The sequence below is a fragment of the Pteropus vampyrus genome, unplaced genomic scaffold, assembly GCF_000151845.1.
Source record: "Pteropus vampyrus isolate Shadow unplaced genomic scaffold, Pvam_2.0 Scaffold74, whole genome shotgun sequence".
NCBI lineage: Eukaryota > Metazoa > Chordata > Mammalia > Chiroptera > Pteropodidae > Pteropus > Pteropus vampyrus.
In genome coordinates, this window is record NW_011888855.1 from 5,740,803 (window position 1) to 5,754,250 (window position 13,448).

Below are 13,448 nucleotides of genomic sequence, written 5' to 3' on the forward strand. Positions count from 1 at the left end.
CCTGTGAGACCTATGGTTTTGACTATCCCCATTTTCTTTTGACAAGTAGGGCTGCCCACTTAGCTATGTAGGGATCTGCCAAATGGATGCCCCAAGCCCTGTGCCTTCCTCCCTCAGGTCTCCCCACATTCACCCACCCTCCTTGTTTTTCAGAACAAGGCCAGTCAGCCCACCCATGGCGTCCCGCAACTCTCTCCTCTCTATGAACATTTCAGCAGCCCACACCCCACACCCGCACCGGCTGACATGAACCAGAAACAAGGTACAGACCTGGGACGGGGTGGGGCCCAATGAGACCAGAGCCTAGGGGCCAAATCCCTGGCTTCTGAGACCTGGTGGCTGGACCCTTTTTATAGCTGGAGAACCTGGAACTGCAAAATCAGCCCCCTGCCAAAAAAAAGTGCCAGAAAGATGGACTGGGGGGCCTGAGGGGACCAGAGGGCTGGGGGGCATTAGTGCCAGGTCAAATTTTGAAGGCTTCATGTTGAGGTAGGAACCTAAATTCTAAGTGACCTTCCAAAGCCAGTATGGGAGCCAGAATCGGTGTAAAGCTGATAGCTATAAAACTTATGGCCTTTCCCTCCCCCAGTGAGAAAATGGAAAGTGGTGGTTCTGATGGCTGATTCACCTCAGCCTCAGGCAAAGTCATTCTGAAATAAGCCTTTGTCAACTGTGGGAAACCTGCTGACTCAAAAGCGGGGGGGTGGGGGGGGGGGGCAAGAGGGGGGCCAGAATGCTGGCTCCACAGGCCAGGTTCCCCCAGACTAGGGGGCCTGCCTCCTGCCCAAAGATCGGGCCCCAGTTGCAGACTAGCAGTGGACCAAGTTGGGGGGAGGCCTGGCTTCCCATTCCTGAATGACTCCAACTCTGCCACTGGCCAGCCAGTGTCCTTAGTCATCCAACCACTCTGCCCTTGGTTCTCTAGCCTGTAAATAGGGCACTGTTATCACACTGGGATAGCCCTGAACAAAGCAGTATGTCTGGTCCTCTAGCACAGGGGGGTGGGACCTTGGAGGCCCCCATAGGAGGCTCTAAGATGCAGCGACTAGCTACCGTGGCCTCTGGGTCAGGCTAGTTCACTTATTCTGCACCTCTCCGCTGCAGTTCACAGGCCTCTGCAGACCCCTGACCTCTCTGGCTTCTACTCTCTGACCTCAGGCAGCATGGGACAGCTCCCCCACACTGTGAGCTGGTGAGTGTGGGCCCAGTGGGAAAGGGGCACCTTGTGCTGATTTAACCTATACCTGCCCTTCCATTTTCCTCCACCATTCTATGCTGAGCATCTTGCTGCCAGCTCTGTATAGGTACCAGGGCAGGTCAGCAGCTCGCTCCATCCCCCAAGTATCCTGACATACTCCCTTTGGGAAGACAGGAGACTAGGCTCCTGGTCCTAGCCCTGACACACTCTGCCTCAATGTCTAAGAGAACCTTGGGCTGCTCAGAGCCATATGAGTATATGAAGATAGGCCTGAGCATGGAGGTAAAGCATGAATGGCCATAAGAGGCTGTTGTGTCTCAGCTGCCTGGTGGGCAAGGGGATACTTCCCGCTAGCCTCAGTGCCTACTGCTGGCTGGCCCCTCCTTGGCAGAGCTGCTTGAGGGGCAGGATCTCTCCTTGCCCTGTGGAGCCCAAGCCCTGGTCCATCTGCTTGGAAAGTGTACTAAGGCTGGGCCAGGAAAAGCCAGCCTGGACCTCAAGCGGCTTCTATGCAAGTCAGTATGCTCAACTGAACCAAAGGGCCTGTCTTTTGCTGGAATTGGGCCTTGGCAACCTACTTGGCACTTTGCTCAGCAATCGCAGTGTGACCTAGGCAGGCCTCTAGCTCCTCTGGCCGGGGCAGTCACTCAGCAGCAGCAAAGCTTGGCTTTCCAGGAAGACGGGGCAGGCCAGAGACCCATGCTAGGGCCCACCTGCCCCTTTCCACTTACCTTTTATCCATGTTCAGTTCATCCCTCCATTTCTAAATTCTCCTTGGACAAAGCTCCACTCTGAACACAAACCAAGATTACCCCTATGTGTACCCCCAGGATTTACATGTGCCAGGCAGGGGTCAGGGTATGAGAGAAACACTACTGAAGCTGGCTGATCCTCAGGTCCCCACCCTTACAGAACTCAGTTGGCCCAGTGGGCAACCCAGGCAAGAGGCCAGCCAATGACAGAGCACTGTTAGCAGTGCTTTGATTGGGGCTGCAGGAGCCCAGAGGGGCACCTTATCCACTTGAGATCTCAAGGGCTTTGAGGAGAAAGGGTCATTTAGCCAAGCAAGCCCTGAAGGACGACCAGGAGTTGAAGCAGGCAAAGTAGGGCAGAACAATCTCAAGAGTGTCAACAGTGATTGCAAAGGCCCTAGGGCAGGTATCAAGCCTGTACTGACAGCGAGGTATATTTCAGGAGGCAAGGCTGGAGGGGACTTTAGGGCCTGCTAGGGGCCTGGGAGAATGCTTCCATTTCTACTCTTTAAGCACCAGTACAAGCCTGTAGAGGGAAATAGGTGCAGCATAGGTTGCCCTCTGGTGGCAGAAACTTAAAACATACAGAGGAATGGTGCAAGCAGACGCCAATTTAATTTGCCTTACTCTCTACGCATGTTGGACAAGTCCTTCCCCACATCTGGCCGGTAGCCAGACTGCTAACAGCTGTCTCTCCCAACCACAGGCCCAGCCCTCCTCTCTACCCCCTGTCCCCTTCCTGCGGATATAGACAGCACTTCCCTGCCCCCACCGCAGCCCCTGGCGCCCCCTACCCCAGGTGAGTCCCCTACCCTGCAGCCAGGCTCCTGCTTCCTGTTGCCCAGGCTTCAGTGCCCACACGGGGCCATGCCCAGGCCAGTGCTTGCCCTGTGCTAGTTGTTTGTCCATCCGTCCGTCTGTCATTCTGCAGCCCCTTGCTGCCCTGTGCTTGAAGATAAAGATAGTGGGAATGTGAAAGGTCTAAGCCCAGGCCACACTGCAGCACAGAGCAGCCAGGGACAGCGTATGCACACGTGTGCTTGTGCTCTTGCCTCTGAGCATGCGTAAGTCCGTGTGCAGGTGTATATGCACTCACTCACCTGTTCTGCTGAGGGAAAAGCCGGTTAGGACGACTCTCCTGGGCACTCCCTGAGCTCCACCCAAGCTGAGGCAGCGCCTTTTACATGTGTCTCCAACCTCTAGGCCTTAGGGGCTGCCTGTTCAGGGGCCCCACACCTGTGTAAGCAGCAAGGGGCAGAGTGGTATCCATAGAACAGCAAGAAAGTAAAGTGGGAGGTGTGTATGTATATGTGTGTCCCTTTACTTAGCTCACCCCCTCAGTGACAGAACTACATTAGGTATGGAACAAGGAATTCAACAGACATTAACAGCCCTGTGGAGCTCACAGCCCAATATCCTCATACCTGTAGGAGGTACAGACACATCACCAGCATTTGAAGGGGCTATATGGGCAATGGGGAAGGCCCAAGGAAACCCTAGCCAGATCTGATGGGCCAGGGAAAGCTTCATGAAAAAGGTAACGTCTCCTGAGTGAAGGGGACAAAGGGAACAGCAGTAGTTAGGGATGGCTTGAAGTGGAAAGTGATGGGAAACGAGAAAAGATGGGGCTAGAAATGTAAGGGACAGTCATGCAGAGCTGTGGGCAGTGGGGGAACATCAGGAGCAGCAAGGAACACTCATGTGTTTTTAAAAGGTCACTGGCTGTTGTGTGGAGTGTATCCTGGAGAAGTCAAGGAGAGTAAGGAAGCCTGCAGGGTGGTCACAGGCTCGTGAGGCTGAGCTGGTGAAGGCAGGAGGTGACCAGAGGACAGATTCAAAAGCTATTCAGGACTTCATAACTATCTGAATGATATGTAGATTTTTGTACTGTGTATAATGTGTTGGTAGCAGTTATTTGTGTGTACCTCTGTACTCGTATGCAGGCCAGTGGGGTGAGGTGTCTGTTTACCTGTCCTTGTGTACTGTGCAGGGCCTCCGTGTGTCCAAAGGGCTGGCCTATACAACATTTGGCTCACTGTTAACTCTCCTCCTACCTCTAGGTTCACCCACCCATCCCTGATGCTAGGTTCTGGCGTACCTGGTCACCCTGCAGCCATCCCCCACCCGGCCATTGTGCCCCCCTCAGGGAAGCAGGAGCTGCAGCCCTATGATCGCAGCCTGTGAGTGAAAAGGCACACAGTGGGGAGGAGGGAGAGGGATAGGCTTCCATCAATTTGTGTCAGCCAAGATACACATTCCTTCCACCAGGCCCAAGGCCTGCTGCCTGAAGCTCTACAGATGGCCTCTGGTCAAACCCCTCTTGCCAATGACCACTGTTTTTTGATCCCCAGAAACAGGAGGGAGTGAGTGGAGAGTAGAGAACAAGGATTTAGTTTGAGCCAAAATAGGAGGGGCTGAGAAGTCCTTACACATGCTTTTTTCTTAGCTACAGTATTCCTGTAGGGAATAATTAACTCTGCTCACCCATTTTGGAACAGCTAAAAAAGAGATTCCAGTTACAAAACCCAAGTCTCCAGACACTCGCACATAAACACTGGACACACACTAGAGGAGAGTGGTAGCAGTAGGTGGGCAGTGAGTGCTCCCAAGTGATCTGGACATGTGCCCCTCAGGAAGACACAGGCAGAATCCAAGGCAGAGAAGGAGGCCAAGAAGCCAACCATCAAGAAGCCACTCAACGCCTTTATGCTGTACATGAAGGAGATGAGAGCCAAGGTCATTGCAGAATGTACACTCAAGGAGAGTGCTGCCATCAACCAGATTCTGGGCCGCAGGGTGAGGCCACCACGGGCAGGGGGGCTGGCAGGGGTAGCTTGACTACCTTCACCCTGGTGCAGCCTGCTGACCCCGACACACCCATCTGCCCCTCTGTCCCATTTGCAGTGGCACGCGCTGTCCCGAGAAGAGCAAGCGAAGTATTACGAGCTGGCCCGCAAGGAGAGGCAGCTGCACATGCAGCTGTACCCAGGCTGGTCGGCGCGGGACAACTACGTGAGTGGCCAACACCACACAGTAGGGACGGGCTAGGGGTTCAAGATGCCATGCCCCAGGCCACAGTCTCAGCAGGGAAAGCGTAACTACTTTCCTGAAGGTACAGATGAGGACAGAAAGTGGTGGGTGGAAGGTCCAAGGCCCTCAGTGGCTTAGAAGAGGGCCAAGCAAGGGAGCTGCCCCTAAAGGCAGGCCCACATCCTGTTTTTCACCCAGGACACAGTCCTACACAGGGCTGTTGCCCAGTATTTGATCGGGCCACATTCAAACTGGAGACCAGCATGAAAAAGAGAGGAAGAGCCCCTAAATGCCTCACGATTACCTAGCAAAAATACAAGCAAACCCTAGGACCAATATGGTATGTCAACTCTAATTGGAAAATAATTTTTAAAAATTTCAGTAAAAGATTAAAACGCCATACCAGGACCCCCAAGTAGGAAGCAACTGTGTGCCTGGAATCCCAGCAGCAGCCAGGTTAGGCAGCAGGCTTCAGGGGTCCCAGCCACTCACTCACTGGGGCTACAAGCACACCCTCCACCCCTTCTTTGTTCACTGCAGGGGAAGAAGAAGAGGCGGTCCAGGGAAAAGCACCAAGAATCTAATGCAGGTGAGACCTTCCCTCAGCAGTAGTGGAGACTCCTTTCCAAACCCCCATTTCACAAACAGCACTGCTCTGGCCCAAAGGGAAGGCAGGGTATGCAGCTGTGAACCTTCAGGGCCTGGGCCCTCTATGCACCTCACAAGTCAAATCCCCTTTGGGAGCTATATTAACTCCCAGGAAGACCAACAGAAGCCAATTGACATAGGAGTGGTGTGCAGACCTACCACACCCCCACCGCCTTTGCTAGCCTTGCTCATAGCTAGCCTGTCAGAGAAACTTAGGAACTGAGTGTATGATCCAAAGCTAAACCCAAACACTGCATCCTGCTTAGTTCTGAGGGAAGACAGCAGGCTGTCTGGGCTGAGGCTGAGCCAGTCCCTACGTCTAGGCCCAGCAGTTACACTGCCTGCTGGCTGGCACCCAGCTGTTTCTGTCACCCCCTACCCATTTTTCATGGCAGTGCAAAGTGTTCTGTGTAGAAGACCCAGGGAGCCCACACCCCGCTGCAAGTCTCCTTCCTGTAGGTGAATTCCTGCTCCAACTCTGATCCACATTCATGAATGACTTTCTCAACTGTGCTAACCCCACACAGGGAAACTGGAGGCTAGGACTGGAGCAGGGCAGAGTCTTCAGCCTTTTTTCTGAGGTTGGAGAAAGAGCTTTCCGTTCCATCTGGAAAAGTGTGCAGAATAGGCTTGGGCTACATACAACATGAGAGGACATGGGTCAGGCATATTGGCATTGGCAAAAATGTTTTTAAAAATCCTGGATAAAATGGCAGGGAATTGGGGAGGGGACAGGCAGCCCTAAGACAGCAGAAGCTGGATGCCCAGGGGCCTCCCTGGGTTCTTCTCTTGCAGCTCCCATGCTGCCAAGGGCCCCACAAGTCACAGAAAGGAGCCAGCTTGATAGGGTCCCCTCCATTCTCACCCCCGCCATTCTTCCCACTACCTCTATTGCCCAGCTGGGTGCCCACCTTTCCTGATGCCCTGGCTCTAGGCCCTAGGGCTCCCACTGGGGCTGTGCCATGGAGAGGCCCTCTGCCTGTGGGGTCTATGGAATATCTGTGACTGGCTAACACTAATGTTACCTCTTCTTTCTGGGCCCTGCTCTGCCCTGCTGCCTGCTCGCCCTCTGCCCTGCTCTGCCCCTCTGGCATGGCTGTGAGCAGACCCTGGCTCGCCTAAGAAATGCCGTGCTCGCTTTGGCCTCAACCAGCAGACGGATTGGTGTGGTCCGTGCAGGTGGGTTTGTCCCCACCACCATCCTCCCTTTGCTTCAAGCTGCTTCCCTCACTCTGCAACATGTTCTGCTGGGCCTGCGGCCCTCCTTGCCCCCACCCCCGCCCTGTAGCATACCTGCAGATTGGAGAGCCCATGCCTCCTAAGAATGCGAGCAAACACTGAACATAGCTTGTGGGGAAGATCACTGGGATCTAGGTGGAGGGTGAGAAACAATGTTTAGAAGGGAAGAAAAGGCAGACTCAAGAAGGTAGTTCTTGTGCCTAGGGTCCTCTGGTAATGATGGTCTGGTGCTAACCAGGCCTAGCCGGTCCTTAGCAGACAAATCTCACACTGTTCAGATGGCCCAAGCCCCTGCTCCCGGGCTGAAAGTCTTCATGGCCCACCAACTCCATGGCCCACCAACACCAACCAAAGTTGGGGTCCCTGCCTGAGCCCTTAAATCTAAGAAAAACAAAGTGATTACAGTAGAGAATACCCTGAATAACCTCAATGTCAAGAGGCCACGTGATTCACCTTGCACCTGAGACGAGAGGGCTGGAGAGGTAGGGAAAGAGGAATAAGGCTATATTCAGGCCCTGAAACATTAAACCTGTGTGACTCACCAACAGAAAAATGCTTATGTATGTGGAAAAGTGTACCAAGTGGCTGGCTATAAGTTGCCTAGTTTAGGTTCAGGCTGAGGCTACTCTAGGCAGTTCACTGATTTAAGGAATACTTCCCAGCCCCTCAGAGTGTCCTCCATACTCCCTGTCTGAGGGCAAAGAGGAATTTGGGGGAACATGTGTATGTATGTATATATGATAGAAGGCAACCCTGTCCTCAGAGGAAGCCCTAATTCCACCCGTTCCATGCTACTCAGACAAACTGGTCCAGAGAACTCTTAAAATGGTAAGAATGGTTAAGAATCACTGTCCATTTCTTCTTTCCCTTCTCTGCCCCTAACCTAAAGATACCACAAGCACTGCAACCCCTTGCCCAAATGCAGATATGAGCTCCACAAACACGTGAAGCAGAGAGAGGCCTAGACTAGGAGGTGGCTCCCCCTGGAAAATACGAAGCAGCCCACAGGCCTAGCTACAAAAGGTCCCTGTGCCACCCTGTGGCTGTGCTGGGAACTGCACCTTTCTCAGATCTGGGCCAGGCCCAGAAGTTGCAGTGCCCACTCAAGTCTGAAGACATAGGCCCATCACCCAAGCCTTGGGGAGGGGACAAGAAGTAGGGTAGGCCTGTGCAAGAACAGCATTTTTTGGTTGTGGTGTATGACTATGAATTCACCCTCTGTTTACAGATAACTCTCTTCACTATTCCTAGGAGGAAAAAGAAATGCATTCGGTACTTACCCGGAGAAGGCCGCTGCCCCAGCCCCGTTCCTTCCGATGACAGTGCTCTAGGCTGCCCTGGGTCCCCAGCCCCCCAGGACTCACCCTCATACCTCCTGCTGCCTCGCCTTCCCACAGCACTGCTTGCTAGCCCTGCAGAACCCAGGCGTACATCACCAGGTCTCTCGGCTGCTCTCAGCCCCCCAGCCCCCTGGGCCCCCACTGGCCCCCCGCAGTGCCCTGCAGAATACACAGGTACAGCAACAGGAATCTCGGAGGCAGGCAGCCTAGCATGCACAGGACACCTGGCCTCCAGGGGCCCACCCTCTGAGAAGCAGCAACAGAGCCCCAAACCACGTGGAAACCGGCCAGGGGCCCTATTAACTCCCTCTCATGGTCCAGGCTCTGGAGATTTCAGAGGCTGCACAACTTCTGCCTGAGTCTGGGGCCATCAACTCAAACTACTCCAAGTGGTACATCAGATCTGTGTTGTCATCTGATTAAGGGCATCCCTGTGCCTATGGCAGCCTGCATCTATTCTTTTTACCATCTGTTTTGCTAGCCAGATGCTTCTGCCTCCCTTGCTTTTCTGCTGTAGGTCATAGATGGGCTAGACTGAGCCCACCTGCTTTCCCTACCCTGCATCCCCACTACCATGCCCTCCTTATACCAGACATTTCATGGAACAAGAATGGGCTGGTTTATCAAACAACATGTGAGCATGGTCACAACCACAAAGTTCAGGACACCTCTCTTAAGGACCTAGAGAAGCCCTGTTTTACAGAAAATCAGCTGCCATTCATTAAGTAGGCAAGAGGAATCTTCCTGCCACATTCTCAGAAGCTTGTAAGAAGAGGGGATGGAATAGGTTTAGGCCTGTCACCCTAGGCAACAGAATAACCTGACACTACCTTATCAAGCAGGTGTGGGTGGTGAGGGTATCTGACTCTAGTTCAAATTATTTGGAAATGATTACTGAGAAACTCACCACCTAAGAAGCCCAAATACCAAAGCCCCACGCCTGTCACTAGTGGCTAGAGTCAACAATCCAACGAAGTCATGGCCTAAAATCTGGTGTCCATCCCTCCCCATTCTGAGAGCCTTTTTAAGTTCCATTTCCAGCTTAACCACCTAATTCTTAGCCAGCTATTAGGTGTCTATGAGGGGACAAACCAAACCTCACACAGTCAGTGTCTATCTTCCAGCATGAAACCAGGCCAGCTTTAGTTTCCCTAGGGGGCTGCAGGAAGGAGGACCATTATAACCAAAGTAAGGAGCCCAGAAAACCTCTAGTGGTAGAGTGGCTTTTCACCACAGCCTACTTTAACCTATTTCTGAGCCAAGCTTCAACCCTGAGCCTTAAAAAAAAAAAAAAAAAAAAAAAAACCTTTTTAATTTAACTTGTTTTTTGCCTCCTCACTGTACATAGCCTGAATCCAAAGAAAAAGAGCTGTCCCTGCACCCACACATCCCCCCTCAACAAAAGCCTTTAGTTCCTACTTTAGCCACTGGCTTCTCAGATTCCAAAGATCATATATTATAGTGTAGTGTTACAGGAAGTCTTGAGAAAAAAAGGACTATTGTAGTGTTCAACGTATTTTTGTATTAATGCATCATCATAGAAAAACTTTTTTAACATGAGAATAAAGATACTTTTTACTGGGTTTCTTTTTCAAAGCTTTGACCCTGGGGAATAAGCTGTTTCAGCAACAGAGCATGACACTATCCTTTTCTCTGCAGCCATGAAACTTAAGATTTATTCTCTATTATAGTACACCTATTCTCAAGACTTTCAACCTAAAGAAGCAGCTAGGGATTAACTCTCATCTCCCCTTATGATGGCTGGGGCCTGCCCCAATCCCCAGAGCCAGGCTTGTGCTGGGTATAAGCTTCCATTCCAAGCTTTGCTCTTAACCCCTCAATCCTCTGACCTCACAACTGATGCAGGCACAGGCCAGTCTGCTCCCCACTGCTCATTAGAGGCTAGGTGGGAAACTACCACCCACAGACCAAAAGACAATCTAACCAGAAATGGGTGCACATCACCACGAGGTTCCATTTTTGGAGGGCTGAAAGAGAAGACAAAACTCCAGTACATTCCTATTTCAAGGAAAACTAGCGAACAAGTCTTAAGCCTGGTATAAAAATCCGAAAAGGTATTTTAACAGTACCCTTCCCTCCCAAAGGTTGTGTCTATTAAGGTGCTTGAAGTATCTTCATATTTTTATACAAAACCTCTGAAGTTTGATAAATCTACAACCTACTTTTTACATAGCATTTTCCATCATGTTAAAGTATGCTGTTAACTTCTTGAGACCCATCATGAATGTAAAAGGTGTCATAAAGCCACCTCAATAGGTCAGTCAACCATTAGGTACAAATGCTGGGCAAGAACTGTATACAACAGCCAGCCACTGGGCCACCATCATGCATTGTAATTTTAACTGAGTTATATTTTTTGGATTTTATGTTTAAAAATATTTATAAATAAAGTCATCTTCCAGAGTAGTGTCTATTTAAAGTAGGGCACTGGAAGTTGTAATCCCAGATTTGCTTTTTTCTGGAAGGGTGCTAGAGGAGACTAGCCATTCTCTTGACAGCTGTCCCATTTAAAGAATTCCGCTCTGGCTACTGGCCTAGTTGTTTCAAAAAGTTACATTCTAACCAAGGCTTATGCAAGACTGGGTTGCTGCATCTGATTTGGTGTCTTATTTAGAGCACACTGGGTACATGAACAATGCACTCTTTGTGTATATGAGGGTAGAGGGGGGCTTTGGCACTATTGTTAAAATCAAGCCAGTCTTTTTCAAAAAACTCATTTCAAAGAGGAAACTGAAACCCTTCCAGATCACACCAGGACATTCCTATTAGGTCACAGGGTGACTTGAGAATGCAGCCCCCAATTCAACTTCAAATACATTAGTAACACCTCACTGCCAGCCAAGAACCAACCCTGTTTTCTGAGATATAAGATACCCCAACCTCCCTTGCACATTCCCAGACAACTGGAAGATTTGCTTGAAATACAGATCTTGACCCCTCCTTCCTCTGTTACAGCTGCTCCTGCTTCCCTCCTGTGCTCACAAGACAGATGGCTCAGACAAGCAAGGCAGCAGAGCCTTCACATAGTCTCCCAATTTGAAGGTGTTTCTTCCTTTTATAAGAAGCCCTCAAGGCTAGGCTCTATTCTGAGCTGTAACTATCTTCTGAATGGCCCAGCCACTCTGTACAATAAGGCTGGACAGGAAGGCCACAGTGGAGGGAAGCAGAATGGTTCTTTACATTGTTCCAAAAAAGGAATCAGTTCCTGCATGCATTTCTAGAAAAACAAATAGCACAGAAGGGACAACAGTAACAAGGACTTGCCAGGCCTATGTGTCAAACTGTAAGATTTGAAACTGAAAACTAATTCATATATAAAAAGCTGAACTGGCTTTTTAGATTGAAAAGGCTGCTTTAAGGTTGTTTCTCAGCTCTCTTCAGAACTTTGAGTTCACCATGGGTCCTTGAAACAGAGCAGCCATGCAAACACACTAATTGCTAGGTTGTATCAACTCTCCCAGTCTCAATCTCTATTCCAATCTCTTTCTCAAATCCTAGATAACCAGGAAACTTTTTAACTCAGGCTCCTAGGCTCTCCACTGGTCCAGAGCAGCTAATAGACCAATGACCCTTCACTGGTCTACTTGTCCACAATGGGCACGGTGGCCCAAAAAGAACTCTAACTTCATGTACTCAAACAGCAGGGAATGTTAGAACACAGATTGGGATGTTCCCATGGTCAGTTCTCTAGAATAAAAGCCTGACTCGGGTCAGGAGAGATTCTGAAGTTACTACGGATAGTATGGGATCAGATACAGAATTAACTGTAAAGGGCAGATTCTGTCCTGGCGGGGGGTAAGAACTATCCTATCCCTAGCAGTCCTCATAAGTTAGGTCACTAGCAATATAAAGTAAGGGGTATTCTAGCAGCTATGAATTATGTGGGAGAGAGTTAACTAGCTCAGGCTCACACTTCTTTCAAGTTCACTAAGGGTTCTGGACTATGGACCAGGGCTTACTTTTTCATTCAGGTATTCTCTCATTCCTCTATCTGAGGCCTTGTTCTTTTAGGCATGTGCAGTCAATGTCAAGGGTTGGGGGCAAGAAATATGGAGTAGGAATTAGGTTCCACTCACAAAAACAAAAACAAAGCTGCTCTGGAAATTCCTCTTAAATATAGATTTCTGAGAGAGTAGTTCTCTCTGCATTCCCTCTATAAGCCTCTTGGGACAGAAATAGCTGTAAACCATTTGAAGCAAGTAAGAGTGAGTCAGAGACTGAGATTATGAATGGTATGCTAAGCACAGAAAGGACAAATAAGAATTTGCACCATACTGGTGGGAAGTACTAAAAGAGAGCACTTTTATGGAAAAAGCTGATCCACAGAGTGAAAGAGGCTGGCATATAGCAGGTTAGGTGCTCAGTAAATACTTCCTGAAAATGTCAATTTGAGTATATCAGGAGGTCATGAGAACTAAAGTGGAAGCAGATATTATTGTGAGCAACTATATTCCTCCCACAAAATACCTCTCAGTGTTGGTGCACAGACCAGATGTAGCCATCAGTGCAAAATACTGCAAGACAGCGTCATACAAACTATCACTCAACGTTCCACAATGGAAATCCATCAAACGAAAGCACTCAACACCTTTATGCCACCACAATGCTCATAACCAGACAGCTCTACAGGAAAGAGTCTCCAAATTCTACTTAGATGTCCAAATGACTCAATCTTGGGCCAACAGACATGTTCTAAACTACATTCTTTGTCTTGATATGGGCAACCAATTCTCTGCCTTTTAAAGACTAACTCTGCCTTTTAAAGACAGTGATTTTTAACAGTAAATAAGAAAAAGGCATCAGGACTCTTGCTGTAAAACTCCAGTATTCAGAATATTTTAGTCTATTACTAAAAAAAAAAAAAAAGTTTTAGTTCAAACACTCAAAAATTGCAATGTCTCACATGGGTCTGATGAATATTCTTCCTAGAGCATCACCAAAATTCTGTCACCAGTCTGGCCTTAATGTCTCTTTCCAGCCTATACTGGCAAACCTACCAACACCCAACCTTCTGCTGCCAATTCCAGACTGAGCACTGCTTTCCCCCGTACCTTGAAATCCCTCCACCCTCAACCAAATCCAGCTTGACTTTTGAAACCAAATTAGGTTCTCTCAGACCCTTCCAGCTCTGCATCCCCTCATTTGCTCCTTAATTTGGTTCTGTCCAGGAACATTTTTATTAGTTATTCATCCCCTCCCAGCAGTATTATTTATGCTTTG

General features: G+C 49.6%; 1 protein-coding gene across 6 annotated transcripts in view; it reads left to right on the forward strand.

Annotated features, from left to right (window-relative positions):
* TCF7 (transcription factor 7) overlaps positions 1-10,631 on the forward strand; it is a 32,609-nt gene extending 21,978 nt beyond the window's left edge. For 2 of the 6 annotated variants that reach the window (XM_023531913.1, XM_023531916.1), the window contains 8 exons: positions 154-262; positions 1,105-1,192; positions 2,657-2,749; positions 4,011-4,130; positions 4,584-4,746; positions 4,855-4,962; positions 5,521-5,569; positions 6,735-7,461. In XM_023531913.1, coding sequence (XP_023387681.1) covers positions 154-262; positions 1,105-1,192; positions 2,657-2,749; positions 4,011-4,130; positions 4,584-4,746; positions 4,855-4,962; positions 5,521-5,569; positions 6,735-6,916 — 912 coding nt within the window. In that variant the 3' untranslated portion in view covers positions 6,917-7,461. Of the gene's footprint in view, positions 1-153; positions 263-1,104; positions 1,193-2,656; positions 2,750-4,010; positions 4,131-4,583; positions 4,747-4,854; positions 4,963-5,520; positions 5,570-6,734; positions 7,462-8,095 lie in introns of those variants that run through there. The other 4 variants (XM_011362308.2, XM_023531914.1, XM_011362309.2 and 1 more) reach the window with 4 other exon arrangements.
* The last annotated feature ends 2,817 nt before the right edge of the window (positions 10,632-13,448 follow it).